Source organism: Trachurus trachurus, assembly GCF_905171665.1.
Source record: "Trachurus trachurus genome assembly, chromosome: 10".
Taxonomy (NCBI): Eukaryota; Metazoa; Chordata; class Actinopteri; order Carangiformes; family Carangidae; genus Trachurus; species Trachurus trachurus.
In genome coordinates, this window is record NC_139894.1 from 37,739,674 (window position 1) to 37,761,293 (window position 21,620).

At 41.9% G+C, this 21,620-nt stretch overlaps 1 protein-coding gene across 1 annotated transcript in view; it reads left to right on the forward strand.

The window, feature by feature from the left end:
• LOC310992927 (uncharacterized protein) overlaps window positions 1-11,890 on the forward strand; it is a gene marked incomplete at both ends in the record, with an annotated part of 43,285 nt that extends 31,395 nt beyond the window's left edge. The window contains 7 exons of the mRNA XM_083981157.1: window positions 26-598; window positions 754-791; window positions 886-1,003; window positions 1,200-1,279; window positions 6,652-6,757; window positions 6,886-6,923; window positions 7,019-11,890. Of these exons, the coding sequence (XP_083837283.1) occupies window positions 26-598; window positions 754-791; window positions 886-1,003; window positions 1,200-1,279; window positions 6,652-6,757; window positions 6,886-6,923; window positions 7,019-11,890 (5,825 nt within the window). The remainder of the gene's footprint in view (window positions 1-25; window positions 599-753; window positions 792-885; window positions 1,004-1,199; window positions 1,280-6,651; window positions 6,758-6,885; window positions 6,924-7,018) is intronic.
• Window positions 11,891-21,620: the final 9,730 nt, after the last annotated feature.

Genomic DNA, 21,620 nt, shown 5'->3' on the forward strand with positions numbered 1-21,620 from the left:
AGAGATGTTGTTCTCTTTGTTTCAGTGATTCCCAGTCTCACACTTCTGTTATTTGGTGACACAAATTCTATTGAGGTCGGTTCAAATAACATCTTATTTGATCATGATGAACAAACAGATGAGGGGCAGTTTTCATCTAGACTGTATGATCTGTGTGCTCGACATATCTCCATCATCAACATGCTTGGTCAACAAAACACTGAAAGACTCCCTTTATATCAGGGAATTCATGCCTTTCTCCTGCTGTTACCAAATGGTCAGCACAGCAGCCATTACAGTTCAGGAGTGCAGTGGTTAGAGGAAACTTTTGGCAAAGAATCACTTGATTATTTGATGACAGTCGTGACTCATGAGTCAGATGAAAAATGTGCCAGTGCACTGACAGACCTGAAAGACTTCAGCAGTTTTGATGAAAAAAGATTCCACACATGTACAAAAACTATGAGAGACGAAAATGAAATAATAGCACTGCTGGAAAAAATAGATGCCATGGTCTCTGAAAATGATCCACACTGCCACAGTGGACTGACATGTGGAGACAATAAAGAGCATGAAGAAGAAAAGGGGGATTCTACAGCATTTCATCCAAATCAAACAGGTCAGATTTACAAATTGCTGATAACATTTTTACCTATATTAACATATCTCTATAATATAACACTTGGAGATACGAATTATGTTTACACCAGAAATAAACATTTACCAATATAGTATTGACCTTATATAATCTGCTGTTTTTACATTGTGCTGCAGCTGAAGAGAAGGAACTCATAGATGAAAATGAGCTAAAGGTAAGAAATCTGTTTCAATCTTTACATACTTCATCTCCACAGCTGTGCTGACCAAGGTCACATGAAGTCTCTATTAAATCTCTTGTTTTCTTAGAGGGAGCCAGTGGAAGAACCTGGTGATGATGAACAGTCAGAGAAGGAGGATGACAGCACAACAGCAGGAGGAGAACTTAAAGTCACGTCTGAAAAATCATCTGCAGCCAATGAGAAAGGTGATGTTTTAATAACAACTTTTTTTTGTACAGTAACTTTTTAGGCAAAATCCTTCCCATTTCAGTTCTATGTTCTGAACTTTGGCACTTTCCAAATGACACTGCTGTTTTGATGAGAAGATAAAAAATAATGAAATATTTTACATGAAGCAAACAAAGTGTCTAAAACTCTTTTTTTTCTGGTGACCCGGCACAGAAACACACAGCTATGATGGCCTACCAGTGGACACAGTCAGCTCTCCTAACCAGGAGTGTGTTGCTCAGAATACAGAACAGGTAATGTACCGACTATGGCTACGTTCGCACTGCAGTTACAAGGGACCCAAATCCGAATTTTCGGACATTTTCGTATCGGATTCGATTTTTTCCAATGCGACCCCAGCGTGAACAGCTAAGGCGGATTTGATTTACAATGATTACTCTAGGTTTTGTTTTAAGAAGCGGCGGCAGGTCCACTTACACACACACACAGCAATAAAAAAAGCTGATAAAGATAGGATAATTTTACGTGTAGCGGCGTGTGTTTAGCGACAACAGAACAGCTGTAGAGACAACGTGATGGTGAAGGAGAGGAGATTATAAATAAAAAAGGACTTGTGGTGTTAAACTTTGGTATGGGTTGTAATAACCTTGTTGACGTTGTTTCTTAAAGCAACATTGCGGAGTTTCAGCTCAGTGCTTCCACCATCTGATTGAGAAGCACTATTGTCTTTTAGAAGTGTTACAAGCGCTATCTGTTACAAGTGTAATAAGGACATCCCAAACAAATTTAATGTACATTGATTGAGACATACTGAAAGGTAAAATTAGAATTAGAATGGGCTCTATGCACAGCTCCACTACTTCCTGAAATAAGCCAGCTCCCTTTTTTCCTGTCTTACATTATTGGACCCACTGATTAATCCAGGTGTGTCTGACCTCACAATAATGGTCAGGCACACCTGGATTAATCAGTTGGTCCAATAATAACAATGGTGGTGTCGTCAGCAAATTTACCGATGGTATTTGTGGGATAGATGGAGGAACAGTCATGGGTAAAGAGGAAGAAGAGGAGGGGGCTGAGGACACACCCCTGCAGTGTTCAGGGTGAGTGTAGAGGAAGTGCGATCTCCCATCCTGACACGCTGGGGTGGGTCTGTTCCTGAGGAAGTCCCAAATCCATGGACAGTGAACTGCCTAGGCCCGGTTGCCCAACTTCATGACCAGTTTTTGGGAGATGACTGTGTTGAATGCTGAGCTAAAATCCACAAGCACTTTGAGATTGTGCCGATGAAAAGTGCATTACAAATTAAATTTATTATTATTATTATTATTATTACAAATAGCATCCTCACATAGGTGTTACTCTGGTCTAGGTGAGTGTGAGCTGTGTGGAGTGCCATCATGACAGCATCCTCCATTGACCTTTTCACTCGGTAGGCAAACTGGTGCTGGTCGAGTTCAGCCGGGATGGCGGACTTAATGGAGGGAAGGATGAGTCTCTCAAAACATTAAGTGATGATAGGGGTGAGGGCAACCAAGCGATAGTCATTCAGGCAGTTCACTGTGTTCTTTTTGGCTAGGGACGATGATGGCTGATTTTTTTTTTTTTTTTAAGTAAATTTTTTTGACAGTACAGTTGAGAGAGACAGGAAATGGGGAGACAGAGAGAGGGGGACTGACACGCAGGAAAGGGCCGTCCGATGCCGGATTCGAACCGGTGCCGCCTGCACGAGAACTATAGCCTCAATATATGGGGCACCTGCTTAACCCACTGCGCCACTTGGTGCCCCAGCTGATTTAAAGCAGGTAGAAACCGCAGCCTGTTGGAGCAAGAGGTTGAAGATGGTTGTAAATACCTCTGCTAGCTGGTCTGCGCAGGCCTTGAGTACCCGTCCTGGGACGCCATCTGGGCCAGGTGCTGTCCTCGCGTCACCTCTGTGAACAAAAAACTCAGTGGGTGCAACAATTGCACATGAAATACTCTTAGGTGGTGGAAAACAAACAAAACAAAGATAAGGGTTGAATAGAAAACTGGAGGGAAACACAGACACATCAGGACACCTTGTGTATCTTGTCTTGTGTATGTTGTGTGGTACCACAGCAGGGCAGCAACGTAAATTTCGTTGAATTCTTTCAATGACAATAAAGGCATACCAGCCCAACCAATGTGCAATGTCCACACTGCTACTAGCTGCCACTTCAAGGCCATACAATATAATGTTTAAGGCTATGTTTACACAAAAATGATCTGAACATAAAATGCAAAAGTTGTGTGCAGTCTCTCTTCTTATTCCACATTTAGACAAGCTAATCTAGAAGCTAATCTAAGACAATCTAAAAAAAAATCTGCATGCACATAAAAGTTTGTGGAATCCAATATGTTTGCAGATTGTTTGGATTTGCAGGTTTTTACCCCTTAGACAAGAATGTGACGGTGGAACATTTTTAAGAACCATGCTGAATTAGCAGAATAAATTGACAAAGACATGCGGAATGACATGCCGCTTCGCCACAGAGAGCACACACTTAACTCATTGAGTGCCAACCACGTAATTTCTCGTTTTTCATTCCCATGCGTTGGTTGCCAAAAACGAGATTTCTCTGCGAGATTTCTCGTTTTTTGCTTTTTTTTTTAATTATGAAACTAGACACTTTAACACACCTTATGTGTAAATTTGGGGACTCTACGACGAGCAGAACTGAAATAGATGACGATCAAAAACTCATGACAGCTCATGATCTGGAAGTTTTCATCATAACTCGGCTTTTGCAAACGGAGTTCTGCATGTGGATGCAGCGCAGCGGCTCTGCTCTCACACGCGAGGCTCCAGCAGTTCGGAGCCGAAACAGGAAGCTCTCAGCCGACAGTCCCGCCCGGTCTTCATCTGGAGCAACACTGTGTCCTCCCCAAGGTCCTCCCGCGGTAAAATGTGATGGTCTCTGGGCCAAAGCAGGCCGCCGGCACCGACCCGTACCACAGAAGGACCGCGACCACCGGTGGGACCGGTGTTCCCGACCTGCTTTTGGCCGAGAGACCATCACACTCCGTGGCGAGAGGCTGTGCCACGGCACGGTGCGTCTGTGTTATTGTTGTTTAGTGGCGCGAAATCAAACAAAATATAATGCCCATTCCAGTGAATTACAAAGTTGAGCTAGTTCTACTCTACTGTGGAAAAAAATTGCATTGGGGTAAATGGCAGAGAGAGAGCACCCAGGCTGCATTTAAAAAATATTTTAAATTATTCTATAAATCTCTTTGCATTTTTGACCAGATTGTCAGCCAGAAGACAGGTGTGGCTACAAACTGTGGCTAAAATCATGAGTATAGAGTGTAATTTGTGGCTGTGGTGACAGTTTTAAGACAAAAGTTCCAGTTGCTTTTTTTGGCTCTCTCCACTCTGGCTGACGATGTCACCACTCTAGCTCTGCTCATTAGGCGCAACACACACCCATTATAAAGCTGGATTTTGTCAAAAAATGTAATGATTTTAAAAATGCCAAATATCAGAAACTGTTGAAGATATCAATATATCAAGTCATAGAGGAACACTTAAAAAGTTTGTCTACAGCTAAAAATTTGAATGAAGTCTCTGGCAGAAAGTATGCTGAAGCTTTAGAGGCTGAAAGAAGTAAGAAGATTTGAAGAGTTTGAAGACTGTTCCAATGCATTCTCTATGGGGGAAAAAATCTGAAATAGTTGAATATTGCAAAAAGTATGAATATTTGAAAAGAGACAGGTCAATCCGATAATGTCCCGAAAAGGCTGAACGTTTTGATGTGAGAATTGTTGAAATAGCACAAAGTATGAAGGACTAGAAGACCGTAAAAAGGCGGAAAGTAGTAAGAATATAAAACTAGAAACAGCATTTCCTAACGGAACATGCGTGTGAATCCTGAAAGCCATTGCTGAACCATGCTGAATTAGCAGAATAAATTGACAAAGACATGCGGAATGGCATACAAGAAACATGTCCATGGAAGGAATTGAACCCACAACTCCATGAGTGGTAACCTAACACACTAACCATATGGCCACAGAGGACCTGAGTTACAATGAGCTTTATACTATGAGGAATCAAAGACTGTCCAATGACAGCTGAATAATTGGAATCAAAAGTCAAGCAATGATGTGAAATGACTGAGGCAGAAATCGAACCCATGACCTCATGATGATCACTAAACCTTTACTCTGCCACTCGGCTACAGAGAGCACACTGCTTTCAAGACTGTTGTCATTCATTGTAATGTGATGATGTGCTGCAAACTGGTATGAGTAAGCAAGGAGATAACAAACACCTGTAACCAATTGAAGGCGGGGGAGGGGAGGTTAATTCTGCCAGTGACGTCCAATAGTGGGCAGCGCAGGACAAGAAATGATGGATACAAATCATTCAAGAGCTTTGCTTTTCTCTGCTGCTCCAGTGCATTTAAATCTTAGAGCAGTAGTATAAACAAGAAACATGTCCACAACCCTGGACCTCATGATTGGCAACCCAGCAAACTAACCTCTCAACCAGAGGGAGATAAAACATGCAGAATTTTATACCGTGATAAATCAAACACTGTCCAATGCAGCTGTAGTTTACACAGTTTAAACAAGGAGCAAGTTATCAGAAACCAACAGAGGAAGACTGGGGGAATGATTCACTAACAAAGTGGTCGGGGCTGGACTTGAACCTGCAACCTTCAGTAGATCAGCCCAGTGATCTAACCACTTCACCATAGTTACATTCAATGAGAGAAGGGTAAAAGAAATCCCTGTATAAGAGGCTCACTGACTTCTGAAGAGAGGTTGAGACTTTGATGAATGTGAGATTTTTCAATGATGCTTAAAAAAAAGAAAAGAGTATAAATGAGCCATTAGAAGTTTGTCTACAGATCAGAATTTTAATGAAGTCTCTAGCAGAAAGTACGACATGAATGAGGCAGGAATCGAACCCATGACCTCATGATCAATAAACCTTTACTCTGTTGTCTGTTGATGAGCTGCACTCTGTCTCACTCTGAAGTTAACGAGCCCAAAGCTGCACCTGTTGGAAACATACTGTGTCAACACCAAGAAAGCTTGAGAGTCAAGCTTGAATGACTGAGGCCTTGTCCACACGAGCCCGGGTATTTTTGAAACCGTGAACATATGTTCCCGGTTGTATGTTCTGTCCACACGCAACCGCGCTTTTGGAACCCTGAAACCGTGAAGACTGTTCCAATGCATTCTCTATGGGGGAAAAAAAAATCAGAAAAAGTTAAATATTTGAAAAAGTATAAAAAGTATGCAAAATTTGAATACATCCGATAAAGTCCAGAAAAAGCTGAACGTTTTGATATATGAATTGTTGAAATAGCACAAAGTATGAAGGACTAGAAGAAGACCGTAAAAAGGCAGTAGAAAATGGCCGAACAGAAGAACAATTGAGTGAATGCTTTCAGCATTCACACGAATAATAAGTATAAAGAAAATGGCGGAGAGGAAGAACAATAGTGATGGTAATGAGAAACCATCTCAGTTTCTGCATGTTGACAACTGTTTTGCGAACTGAGAGGAACAGCAGAGCTTCTCTGACAGCTCATCTGTGGAGCTGCAGGTTAACTGGAGAGCACAGTGCAGTCCTGTTTTATTGTTTGTTTGTATATTTTGTTACATATATATAAATTTTGTGTTTTTACAGTGCCATCCAGTGATTGATTTCCGTGTTACTCACCACTCAGAGGAAAAAGATGGGGGCACAACAATGGAGGAAGAATCTGAAATCCAATCAGCAACTGGGAAAAAAGGTAAAATTTTGCACACAAAAAAAATACAATTGAGACTAAATCAATATAGAACTAATTGAGCTTAACATGATTTTTTTTAACACTGTGTTGAATTATATATGGCACTTTGGTTCATTGTTGTGCTGTAGATACCATACACATGGATCTGAGTGTCGACAAGGATAAGGTAAGAAACTCACAATTTCCTCTTATTTACTTCTGTCCCACTGGGTGACATTATAATTTTAATATAAATATTATGTATTCATTTATTAATTACAGCCAATGGTGGAAGCCTCTGAAGAGCTGAACAGGAAGAATGAGTGTCAAAGAGAAACTAAAATTCTGCTCCAGAGACTTCACCTTCCAGACAAACATCAACAGAAGTTGTCACCAGCAGATTTTCTTAAAATAGGTCGACCAGTAAAACAGGACAATGAAATATCTGAGGAAGATCTAGCTCATACTTTTCTTCAGAGGTTGATGATGTTAGACTACAGAGCCAGATATATATCTGTAAGACAAGTCAGTGCTGAGGCGAGCCATTCAACCCCTGTTGCTGAAACTTGTGACTTTGATGCTTTTTTGAGCAGCGATATTGGCTGTGACCAATCAAGTCAGACTCACATTCATCCAATGGACGTTCAAATGGCAGTGTTTCACTGCTCAGACAGCTTCCTGAAGCAGAACATGGTGACCAAGCTCTCACAGTGTCAGTATGCCTTACCTTTGCTTGTCCCTGACCCAGTCACAATGGAAGTTGAGTGTCCTCTGTGGACATTCAGACAAATAAGAAAAACATGGAAGAAAACTGAAATCAAAGATAATTCACCCATCATCACCATGAAGAGTTTGCCCATCTGTGAAGCTGAGACACCCATGGTGTCATTTTTCCGCCTGGGTTCACTGTCAGTGTCTAAATCTCAGCTAATCAACACTTTGATTAACGACCGCCACAACACCTTCTTCCACAGAGACTGTCCAGGTAGCACCAAGTCTCGCCATCTGATGGATGGTGTAGCAGAGATTGCCTGGTACTGTCCTGCTGGAAAACCCAATGATGCCTTCACTGACTGCACTGCCTTCTGTAATCTTCATGGTGATGCTCTGTCAATGGAAACACAATGTGACATACTACAAAAATCTTCTGTCAATGTTGTTCTTGTGTCAACCTTGGAAAAAAGTTCCAAAAGTACAACGGTGATCTCAACTCTTTTTAACTCTGATAAGCCTCTCATCTGTCTCATTGCTGATAATGATTGTCGTGCAGGTCAGATGAAAAAGGGAAAATACAAAATGGGTCTAAAAGACAAAAGCCAGTCAAATATTTCTGAGGAATTAAAAAGGATCATTAGAGAAATCTTGTCTGGACCACATACATCCTTCCAGCTTGAAACCATGGCCCAGGTCTCTGGAATCAGAGTGGATGAAGCTGACAAAGTCTGCCAAACAAAGAAATCTACAGCTATGAAAATCGTGAATTTACTTCAGGGGAAAGATGTTTCAAAAATCAAAGATGAATTTCTTCCTTGTCATGGCCAACTGTGGCATGAGTGGTGCAGAACACACAAGGAACTGTATCACCTCACAGGAAACAACACCGAGAAGGAAAAAACTGAAAAAGAAGAAAAACTGAAGGAAATAAGACAAAAACAATGTGATGTTCCCTGCAGTCAACTGGTCAAGTTATTCATTAAAAGTATCTCACCTTTGACATCAACAGACAAAGAGTATTTCCTGAAATGGACTAAGATCTTAATGGACGCTCTCTCCACAGACGATCTCACATCAATTCTCCAGAGATATGATGAGACGTGGTCAGAGGTCTTGGCCATGAAGAAACATGACAGATCTGACAGCGGTGATGAGAAGCAGAAGAAATCTGAGAAGGAAGACCATGACAAGATGTTAAAAACAAAACAAGATGAGCTTGAACACATATCCAAAAAACTGCAGGCAGCAACTTTTGGCTTGGAGCACATCTTCAGAGAAATGGGACAGATCTATGAAGCCCATAAATCTTTGCAGAAACAACCACAGAGGAGACAGATTGACTGGTCTAAATTCCCTGAGCTGGCTGCAGAGCTGATGATATCAGGACATCCCATGGAGCTGATGGATGGTGATGCAGGTCATGTGCCTCTAACATGGATCACTAGTCTTTTAGATGAAGTCAAAAAGAAACTGGGAAACCCGAAAATGTTTGTGTTGTCAGTTTTGGGCATACAAAGCAGTGGAAAATCAACTATGCTGAATGCCATGTTTGGGTTACAGTTTGCAGTGAGTGCTGGTAGATGCACCAAGGGGGCCTTCATGCAGCTGGTCAAAGTGTCAAAGGAGATGAAGAAAGAGTTGAAGTTTGACTTTGTTCTGGTGGTGGACACTGAAGGACTGCGTGCTCTTGAATTAGCAGGTAACACCACTCTTAACCACGACAATGAACTGGCAACCTTTGTTGTTGGTCTGGGAAACATGACATTGATCAACATCTTTGGAGAGAATCCAGCTGACATGCAAGATGTTCTGCAGATTGTTGTCCAGGCTTTCATGAGGATGCAGAAAGTTAAACTTTCTCCAAGTTGTGTGTTTGTTCACCAGAATGTTACAGATATTTCAGCTGCAGAGAAGAACATGGATGGAAAGAGACGCCTGCAAGAGAAACTGGACCAGATGGCCCAACTAGCTGCCAAAGAGGAGGTCTGTAATGTTGAGTCTTTCAGTGACGTCATTGCATTTGATGTGCAAAAAGATGTGAAATACTTTGCCCAGCTATGGGAGGGAAGTCCACCTATGGCTCCTCCAAATCCAGGTTATAGTGAGAGTGTCCAAGAGCTGAAGAACTTCATTGTCTCTAAAGCTTCACAGTCTACTGGGTTTACTCTGTCACAGTTCAAAAGCAAAGTTCAGGACCTGTGGAACGCTCTACTGAATGAAAACTTTGTCTTCAGTTTCAAGAACACCCTTGAAATTGTAGTGTACAGAAAACTTGAGGTTCAGTATGGGAACTGGACCTGGGCCCTGAGGAGCAAAATGTTGACTGTTGAAAACCAGATGTATAACAGAATTGAAAATGGAAAACTTGATAAGATTGAGCTCAGTGATCTGTCTAAAGAAATGAGCAAAACATATAAAGAGACCACAGAAGATATGAAAAAGTACTTTGATGACGACAGAGACAAAGAAATGTTGGTTCGGTGGCGAGGCCGATTTGAAATCAAGATCAAGGAGTTGCATGATGAACTGGTGAGAGGAGTGAAAAGAAAACTGGATGAAGTTATCCAGCAGAAAAAGGCTTGTAAAAAGCTTGATGATCAGAAGACTGAGTTTGAGAAGAAGCTGCTTCAGAAAAGCAAAGAGCTCGCTCAGAAGTTAAAAGACAAGGCAAAAGATGAAGAGAAACTGAAACAGCAGTTTGACTCTGTTTGGAGCGTCTGGGTGAAAGAACTAACTGAAGGTATAAAACCTATTGAAGACATCAACTTGGAGGAAGATCAGACAAATATCCTTCATGAGCTTGGATTTGAATGGGCTCTTATAGATGAATGCAGAAACAGTCGCAGATGCAATGCAATATCAGTGGTTGGTAATTACTCTCGTTATGTGGCCCTCACCAAGTATCAGGAGCATTGTGATGAAAAACAACAACCTCAGAAGAGGGTGACAAGAAGTGCCCAAAAGGGTGCTGTAGGCCAAGTGGTTGACTTTGTTGCAAGACCATTAAAACAAGCATTACAGTACATTAAGGGCTCATTCCAACAAGTAGACCAACAACTGTTCAGATCCCTGATTGATGATGTTGAAAAACAGTCGCTTGAAACAATCAAGAACAAACCTGTAGCTACAAGTGGCTACAATCGAACTCATTTGCAAGAAGTGGCCAAAAATGTTAAAGACAAAGTGACAGAATTTGAATCAGAGAGGAAGTATGCTCTAAAGAAGGAGTTCACAGTTGATCTCTCACTGTATGTGTTTGGCAAAGCAGGGCATTGGCTTTCAGAGTCCCACAACAAATTCAAGAAGAAGAATGATGCACTCACATATTTAGACAGCAATAGGGCTCAATATTACAATATTTTCAGAAGCTACTGTAAAGGAAGCTCTTCTGCTGTTGTACTTGGAGAACTGATCTGTGACAAACTGAAGGTTTCCACTGCTGAGGCTGTCTGGAACAAGACTGCTATTGGTCTCGCTGGAGAGATGAGGTGCAGTTTCCCAGCATTCAATGGGAACAGACTGAACCTGGAGAAACATGTGTTGACGTCACTGGCAGAAAAAGAGGACTTTGACGATTTCATCATGTACATCCGACACCCACGGAAACAAGTAGAGAGGTTTATTAATGAGGAGGTAGAGAAATACATCTTCACAACACAGAGAGGTAAAGCACGAGAAATACTTGAGAAAAATGTTGATGACCTGAAAAAGCTTGTGAGTCAGGCTTTATTTACAGCAACAGACAAAGTCACAACTCAGAAAGGAGACACAGACATGTGGCTGAAGAAATTTTTCAGTTCATTAAAAGATGAGCTGACATTTGATGTAATATGTTCTCAAAACTTCAAAGACATAAACAATTTTGACTTTCTGAAAGGAGAGATAGAAAAAGGTCTTGAACCCATCATGGAGGAGATGAGCAGCCTCTCATTGGATATGATTAAGAAATCGAGACGGAAGCCTGATCAAATCCTGATTGATCAGCTGTGCAAGTGCTGCTGGGAAAAGTGTCCATTCTGTAGAGCTGTTTGCACCAACACTTTGGAAGACCACAGTGGTTCTGACCACAGTGTCATTTTTCATCGATCCATAGCAGTCAATGGATGGCATTACAGAAACACAGAGGAACTGGGCATTGAATTCTGCACAACAAATGTTGCAAGTGATCAAAAATTTCACCCTCGGCATGATTCAGATGAGGCTGTTGCCTTTAAACAGTACCGAACTGCTGGACCAAGGTTTGCTAACTGGAGCATTACCCCTGATGAGTCTAAACTGGCATACTGGAAATGGTTTGTGTCTCGATTTAAAACAAATCTGGAGGAACACTATCAATTAAAGTTCCTGGGCAGAGGAGAAATTCCTAGAGGGTGGGGATACAGTAAAGCTGAAGCGATTCAAAGTCTTGATGAAATGTACAAGCTGGGTGACTCAGAATAATTGTGGGTCAAAAAACATAAAATGACATTTACACCCACAGTTCATCATTGAAAAATGGTTTGTCTGTGAGTTATAAATGAGTCATAAATAAATCACAACATCTGACAGTCTGATTTCATTATTCATGCTAAGACCTAATACGATGATGATCACCAAAGAAACATGGTAGTTTGGGATCTTGGAATTAGTTTTGAAAAGGTGATGGTTAGATGATGAGAGTCATGTTGTCAGAAATAACAACAACTAAAAGAACAGATTTTTATTTTTATTCTTTTTTTTTTAAGTTTGTCACAAATTTATTTCTCTCAGTAGGTTTGTGTTGTTGTTTTTCAAGTCTTTAAATGTCAAGTTGAATCATGTTAGTATTTGAAGTTTTCAGCTGTTCATATCTCATTTTTAATAATTTGCCATCATATCTACATCATGTTATTTTTTGTCTGTCTGAACTTCTCTGATATTCAAAGAGAATCAAACAGATTTAGTCAAGTCTTTTATTGATTGTTCAGTAACAATGTAGTGTAAAATTGTATGTGTGTAATGGCTTATATGTTGGAAAAAGAAAATACAAAATGTGTAGATCCTATGCTACTTTTCTTAATCAAAGTGTGTTTTTCATTTAGTATATAATCATTTAACATTTACTCTTAATATTGCCTTGCCTTGCCTTGTCTATTGTTTTAATATTTCTTAATGTTTGCCCTTGATTTGAACTCCTGTTCTCCTTAAAGAATATCCACCATTGAAACTATATGCATAGATCTAGATGCATCTGTTGCCTCTCAGTGAACTTTTAAGACTACACCAAAATCCCCATGGGTCACAGGCAGCCCCAGTATGAGTTTGTTTGTGAAAGTGGAAAGCGGAACGCAGGAACTTTCAGTTCCATGCGGAGCCAGCCGTCACGAAGCGCTTGTGTCACAATTTATGGATAGAAGAACCATTAGGGTCTTAGTTTTGCACAAAAGCCTGGGTCATGGTGTGCTGATGAGGTGGCACAAGTAGTAATCAGCATCAGAAAAAGGATCTACGATCCGGAGGAAACTCCTGTAAAAACACCTTGGAGGGCCAGAAAGAGATTAACAGTGCAAATGGTGGAGGGCAGAGAGAGTAACAGGATCATGGAGCAGAGAGCAGGATGTGATTAATATGTCAAAGTCCAAAAAGTACAAGTATAAATGGTGTGGTAAAGGAGGATGAAGTCAGTTGTGCTGTGTTGTGTGACAGGGCCCTGTTCTCCTTGTGTACGACTCGGGCCCATCTCCAGCCAGTCCGGGTTTGAAGATACATCAACAACTCAAATGTACCTCTTGAATTTAACTTTTTTTTACCCAACCACCATTAATGGACATAATAAAAACTATACATTGAAATACCATGTCCGTTTGTTTGCTTTGTTCCTCAAATGATAAGCATAATTTACAAATTTCAGAGATAGATAGATTCTACATTTTCAGGTTGATCTATAGTACACAGCATAGTCATCTGAATGTTTTATGCATAGTTAGCTTTTTGTCTCATCTACAGGAGGCATCAAATACTGTACGAGCAGCAGTAAAATCTAGTTCAATCAGACAACTCTGGAATGAGAAGAAATCATTTATTGAGCGTAAGCATAGCAAGCTGAAGTACAGCATGGATAGCATATTCTTGAGCATGGTTGCAGCAGGTTTGGCGTCAGGCTCTGACTCATATTCGTTCCCTGAATGATCTGCTTTGCCAGACATTACAGGGAATGAAGTCGACCCCCCACAGGGAATCAAGAGACAGAGCCCACAGGTGGATGCTGGGGAGGTGGTGGGTTTGCAAAACCTCATGGGCAGCAAGGCAGCAGCAGCAGCAGCGGTAGAGAAAGGCAGAGCAGCAGCAGAGTAGCAGCAGCAGCATAGCCAGGGATGAGCAGGTAAACTGGTGGGTTTAAATAACCCGTCCTATTTGGGGGAGGAGAGCATGTGACTGATTTTAGTTTTTAGATACATGTACTACCCTGCAGTGACATAATGCAACTGTTGGCATAAATTGAAGAAACCTTGTGATATCTAAATGTGTGTCATATGTAAAACTGTTGTAGTGAAATTTTAATTGCACTATCCCTCACTGTATGAGAGCAACTATTTTTTGTAGTTGCCCAGACGTTAAAGGGATAGTAGCATTTTTTTTAAAGTGGGGTTGTATGATCTACAAATAACCCCTAAGTACTTTAATTGCAGTAGAAGACTCTCTGCACTCCTCCCGTTAGCAACGCCAGCCCATAGCCCTGCCCAGAGATTTACAACATACAGTGTTGTGAACAGACCCAAAGAAACGGCCTATTTTCGCGGCCTAAAAGAGGTTTTACGTGAACAAAAATACACAGTTCCATTGTTCGCTATAATATAATTTTTTGAAAATAGGCCGTTTCTTTGGGTCCATTCACAACAATGTATGTTGTAAATCTCTGGGCAGGGCTATGGGCTGGTGTTGCTAACGGGAGGAGTGCAGAGAGTCTTCTACTGCAATTAATGTACTTAGGGGCTATTTGTAGATCATACAACCCCACTTAAAAAAAATGCTACTATCCCTTTAATAGAGCTCAGACCACATAGACATGTAATACTGCAGATGTAATAGAGGGACTACGATAAAATGGACAATTTTTTCATTTAGTACAGCTGGAATGAAACCCATGTAACCGCACTGATATCATTACATCCCAGCTCTGAGGCATTTTATTGCAAAGATATAAAGTCAGGTCCATGTTTATCATAGAGAATAATACAGCTATTATTTTTTACAGAACATTGCCAGTTGCACTGATTCTGTTATTGACCATTCAAAAAGCCCACAACAGTTGCTGCTCTCTGGTGGTGACAGTGCAACATGAAATTAGTCTTTGCCATTAATGCAGACGCAAGGGCAGAAGAGCATACTGTACTCTGGCGGTACGAGAGGCGACAGAGATTATAGCAATAAGCAATAGCAATTAACTTAAATTTACCCTGTTTAATGAATGACCAATGAAAACCAACAATGTCACCCAATGCTAATCTGTGTAATAATAACATAATAGGGGACAGTAATGAGATGACACTCAACACCCAGCAAATAATTTCCAAAGTTTATTTGATTGATGGTCACAAAAATACGACTAAATGGCTACACTGCTATAGTGGCTGAGGCTAATGAAGAGCACCCCACTCGTACTGTATGTGACACACAGAAAATAGCGACGTAAAAAGAAAACAAAAACCAGGGGCACACGGCCCATGAATGGAAACCACCACCTCCATCGTTGGTGAGAGGAAGGGATAACACAATTAGTTGGACAACTAACACTACAAAACCATTATAAAAGCAATAGATAAAAGATATCACAGGTGCAAGACAGTTCAACCCTGACCCTAAACTCTCATCTCTGAAACAATGGAGGTTTCCTGCAGACTGGAAGAAACTACTTTGTATGTATTTTGTTTTTGATCATTTGTTATTGAATCAGGCACCTATGATTGGTCTTGATCATTTGATGTCTCTCTTGTCATCATCACATGAGCACATGTGACTCCACTTAAAGGGATATTTCAACATTTTGGCAATTTCGCCCATTGCCATAATCCCTATAGTCACAGGTTTGTTACCTTTAATTGTTGGTGCAAGCTGTTTTGAAACTGGCCAGGCAGGGATGCGAGCTACTCAGCTAATGCTACGGAGGCTCTGGTGGACAAGTTGTATCCTGCACATTCACCACACTATGAAATAATAATGAAATGTTACGAGACAGAGTTGTTTTCGAGGCAAATGCATAGGTAAATGCAAAGCCGCAGATGAGATGATATACTGCTGGGGGACACATCTGGTTACATGGAGCCCTCTCCTCTCCTCTCCTCTCCTCTCCTCTCCTCTCCTCTCCTCTCCTCTCCTCTCCTCTCCGCACATTTTGAACTTTTGCACTTTGTAGTTTGGCCTTGGTGTCTCGCACTCTGTCTGTGTTTCCGCAGATCCACCGGAGCTCCATCTCCCTGCACCAACCGTCGCCTGCTTTCCCTGTTAAAAGGGTTTTCTATGGAGTTTTTCCTCAGTGGATGTGAGGGTCTAAGGACAGAGGATGTTGTTATGATGCCATGTAAAGCCCTTTGAGACAAACTGTTTGTAAAAACGGGCTATACAAATAAAATTGCCTTGCCTTGCCTTGAGCATTCCCGTTGGGGCAGTAGTTTTTCGGCAAGGTGTCTCTTTTCAGCACAACACCGGCTTTGCATTTTCCACAAAAACAACTGGGGTGATATTGGGAATGGCAAAGGTTCCATTATAGCACATTTGACACATTTGACCTCAAAACAAAATACAAAGTAGGTAAACGTAGCCTGATAATAATAATAATCCTTGTCCTTGCACTTCCTCTAACTAACCACAGGGCAGCTGTCTTCATCTGCATTTCGTATTAAAGCACCAACAGCAGAACAGAAACCCACAAAGAGATTACTACTCAGTGTTATAATAATCTGATACTAATGTTTAAAGTCGTTCCATTACAATACACAAAGTAGTGGAGGCCTGTCTGTTTCAGATGGGAGAGACTCCATGTCCTGCCATTCTTCTGGTTATTTCATGCAAAGATTTATAATAAACATAAAACAACAGCCATTAAAATAACATTCAATATTATCCTAAATAAGTGTCAGGCTTCTCTGACTTACTCTGCTTTAATGGATGATAACAATTTTTTTATTTGGGTTTAAATAATCACACAAACACATGATTTAAAAAAAAAAAAAAATTTAATCATTTCATGTATCAGTAGAAGAAACCTTCACCAAAATATTAGGATTGTACTCTGCATAATATATACAGTTTTAACAAACTCCAACAAAATAAGCAGAAACTAAATAAACAACAGTCAGAAACAGCCAGTCTAACGCTTTTCATTGCAGTCACAGGCATACGTAATAAGACAAATGAGTGTGAGCAGCAGGGGCTGATGGGAGTTTGAGGAGCCGTCAGAAACCACGTGGCCTCGTCTGAGCTCACAGCTGGTCCTTGTTGGGCCTCAGCAGCATCAGAGCTCCACTTCTCCTCAGCTTCTCCAGAGGAAACACCACTGCACAACATGCTCTTCCTCCCAGCTGCTGCTCTGTGCTGGCTGTGTTCAGGTGAGTGTTTCCAGCCAATAAGGAGCCAACACGCTCTACCTGTCACACCTACTGTCACTCTGACCTTCATCTACCTGTCTGTGTCTCTGCAGCACTGGTTGCCATGGCAGCAGAGCTGGTTAAGAACCAGTCATCATTGACCAGGAGAGTTGGTGAATCAGTCTCCTTCAGCTGTGAAGGAACTGAACAGTGTGGCGGCTTTTATGTGTTCTGGTACCAGAAGAAAGAGACAGAAACATTCACAGTGATCCTTGGTAGGCTATTGGCAAAAAAAATGGTGAAATTTCCTCAGGTTACAATCATCCTCAGAAAGATGATTTCTCGGCTGTTAATAAACAGAATGGCTGGGGCTTGATGATAGAGAAAGTTAAACCCATTCATTCAGCCTCCTACTACTGTTGCTGTTGGAAGTATGTTCCCCACAGTGAGAAATGATCCCTGCTGCCTGAACAAAAACCTCCAGATCAACACATGCCAATCATGTTTCCTCACCTGCAACGCCTATGGGTGAAGTCTGCCCCTCCCCTATCCCAGTCATAATTCAAACCAGGGGCCTCATTTATCATTGTGGATACACCTTTTTTTACGCCATTTTCCCCTCGTTTTGTGCGTACGCACTTTTCTCCGCCAAATTTGGGATCTATCAAGCCAAAACCTGACGGGGAAAAGTGCGGACATTTACACCCATTTTGACCCTGGCGTACGCCTTTTTTGAGGAACAGGAGGAATTGGCGACACCGTTGCTGAGTCAGAGAACTGCAGTGTGAGAGGGAGAGAGGAGCAGAGTACGTTTAGAAGAGCACAGTAGGATTTTATGAAGTAATTGTGGTAGTGGTGGACCGTTGATGCTGGCAATCCAACCCGCTCTATAATAACACTAGGCTTTATGTTAATTGATAAACAGAGCGGATTGTGGATTTTGCTTTTTTGATTAGGCTATGTGACGTCCGACAAGGATCAAACCATCCAAGTTTAAAAACACACCGGCAGCAGCGCACACTGATCTGCAGCCTAGACTGTTATTATTCTGTCACCTGAGTTAACGAGGTGCACGTGAGTTTGGAGCTGACGAGAGGAGAGAATAAAGAGCGAGACAACGCGGCCCTGAGGAGGAACTGTGAAGGACTCAGCTGTAGCCTAATGGAAAATGACCTAAACCGAGTCCAGTAGAGCTGTAACTGTGTAGAAAGGCATGCAAAATAATGGTAACTATCGTCCTGCTTCCTACATTGTTTTAACATCTAGGTAAAAAGAAAGAAAAAAAAAAAAGATTTTCTGGGATAAAGGGGCAGATTACATAAGATTCTTCTTCTTTCTGCTCCCTTTTGTTGAGATTTGGGAGGTTTTTGTTTTTATTGTAGCTTATTAAAATGCAAGATCATTTTTCTGACTGATTTATTGCCCGTGTATCTGCTTTCGGAGAAGCGGAGAAGTTCCGCTTCTTTCCCCCGTCCTCCGCCGGTTGTCTCCGTTGTCACTTTGTTGTCACAAAAGTTGCTGCACCACAGAGAGCACATGGCTAATTAAATATGCACGTGCTGACCATATATAGTTTATATAGGCGTTCCGGGGGCGGAGTAAGAGGTGTGTTCACGTGTGCACCATTCTTGAGTCCTGTGTGATCTATTGCGGAGAGTTGTGCGTACGCACAGTTTGATTGATCTGAAAAAGGTGTAAATATTTAGGGTGTACGCCATTTTCGTCTTTTCGCCGTACGCAAATATTTAGTAGCAGTTTTACACCCTCTTTGATAAATGAGGCCCCAGGTCTGTACGCAATCAATGTTCACAGTCTGCTAAACCGTCCCGTCCCTCTCCCTATCTCGTTACTGTCAACTGTAGAAGTAATCCTGTCCCCCTGGTCCATCTTCCGGCCAACCTTAGCTGTGCATTGCTAAATATAAGGTCGCTCTCAAATAAGACCTTTTATATTAATGACATTATAACTAAATATCGCTTGCATTTCCTCTTTCTCACCGAGTGCTGGTTATCCTCCACTGCAAATGCTGTCCTTACTGAAGCATCCCCCTCTGACTACAGTTTCTCATTTTCTGCTAGGCAAGACAGATCAGGTGGTGGTCTTGCAGTCATCTACTCCAATTCATTTCCATGTACTGTATGTCCTCTTGGTGCTGTTACATCTTTTGAATACTTAGCTATGGTTATTGGAACCCACCAACATGTCTTGGCACTGAATATTTACAGGCCGCCTAGGCATAATCCCAGTTTCCTCTCTGAATTTTCTGACCTTCTGTCAACTGCCTTGACTAGATATGACAATATTGTTCTTCTTGGAGACCTGAACTTCCATGTTAACGATAGCTCTGATTCAAAAGCTAATGAATTTTTAGATCTCATGTCCAGTTTTGATTTCATCCAACATGTTAAAAGCGCCACCCACAATCTTGGGAACACATTGGATTTGGTTTTCACAAAAGGTATCACTGCAGGCATCTCATCCATTTTACAGGTCCCTGTCTCTGACCATTCTTGTGTCTTTTTTAATGTTGTTTCCAGTGGGCTGGGTGTCCGCTGTGAACCAAACCCCCGCTCCTTTCGCCACATAGATGATCACGTTAAGTCCCTTCTGACTGACTGCCTGCCTGACAAACTTGAATCTGCCTCCTCTATGAGCGTGTCTCTCAACTGCCTTACCGATAACATAAATAGTGCATTGCTAGAATCACTCGAGTCTCTAGCCCCTCTTAAAACTAGTAAAGGCACACGATCTAAATCTGTCCCCTGGTTCACAAACCACACTCGCTCCCTTAAGCGGACGTGCCGCAGGCTTGAACACAGGTGGCGTGTCACCAAATCTGAGTCTTCGCGGCTTGCCTGGTCCCACAGTTTTAAAGTGTACAAACAAGCACTCTCCACTGCCAGGGCTGCTTATTTCTCAAATTTAATTAAAATGAATAAGAACAATCCACGGGTCTTGTTTAACACTGTGGCTAAGCTGACTCAGCCCCCCCCTGTTTTCACCTCATCTCTTTACAGCAAACGATTTTCTAAAATTTTTCACCGATAAAATATCATCAATCCGAAACGTAATCATTGCTCAGCAGGCCCTCAGCAACACTGTCAGTCCTGGCCCTGAGACCCAGCTCTCCTGCTCTCTTCCACAGTTCCGACCAATCTCCTCCGAGGCTTTAGCTTCTCTTGTGGCAGCCTCCAAGCCCACTACTAGTACATCTGACCCTCTCCCATCTCCCCTCTTTAAGGAACTCTTTCATATTTTAAATGGTCCCATACGCACCATCCTGAACCAGTCTCTCTCCGAGGGATTTGTCCCTTTAGCATATAAATCTGCAGTCATTAAGCCGCTACTCAAAAAACCCAACTCTGACCCACTGGTTCTTGCCAGTTATCGACCCATCTCCACTCTTCCCTTTGCATCTAAATTACTTGAGAGAGTTGTTGCCGGCCAGCTGACTGATCACCTTTCCACTAACAATCTTTTTGATAAATTTCAATCTGGCTTCCGCTCCTGTCACTCCACTGAAACAGCACTGACCAGAGTCGTTAACGATCTGCTAATCACAGCAGACACTGGGTCAGCATCTATACTTCTCATGCTTGATTTAAGCGCAGCGTTTGACACCATAGACCACACCATCCTTCTACATCGATTGGAACACTGCGCTGGTGTCCAGGGGACGGCGCTTTCATGGTTCCGCTCCTACCTGTCCAACAGAACCCAGTGTGTCAACTATAATAATTCTCACTCCAAATGCTCTAGTGTAAGGTCTGGGGTACCCCAGGGTTCTGTCCTTGGCCCTCTTTTGTTCTGTATTTACCTGCTTCCTTTAGGAAGGATAATTTCAGAATGCGGCATTAAATATCAATGTTACGCGGATGACATTCAGCTGTACATGCCTTTACGGCCCAATGACACCTCCCAGTCCCGTAATTTTGAGGCTAGGGTTAGGGTTCAAAACCTCCTCATGTTAAACACTGCCAAAACCGATTTAGTTGTGTTCAAATCATGTAATAATAAGCAGATGTCTCCATCCTTCTGTTGTACTGTTGATGGTTGCACGATTACGGAAAGTCCACATGTTAAAAATCTAGGAGTCACGTTGGACCCCTCCCTATCATTCCAGCCCCATATCAGGGAAATCACCAAATCAGCTTTCTTTCACCTTCGTAACATCGCCAAAATCCGCCCCGTTCTGTCCCGTCATAACGCTGAAATTGTCCTTCATGCTCTAGTATCCTCCAGATTAGATTACTGTAACGTTCTCCTCTCCGGTCTTCCCGCCTCTACAACTCATGGCCTTCAACTGGTACAGAACTCAGCCGCTAGACTACTGACCAAAACCCATAGATACAGCCATATAACTCCTGTCCTGAAATCTCTCCACTGGTTACCGGTCCAGGCCAGAGCTGATTTCAAGGTCCTTCTCCTTACATATAAGGCATTAAATGGCCTGGCTCCATCATACCTGTCTGAATTACTCATACCCTATATTCCACCCCGCCCTCTCCGCTCTGTAAATTCTCATCTTCTGGTTGTTCCCACAGTCAATAAAAAATCGCTTGGTTATAGGGCCTTCTCCTACCGTGCACCCTGCTTATGGAATAGTCTCCCACTACATGTCAAACATT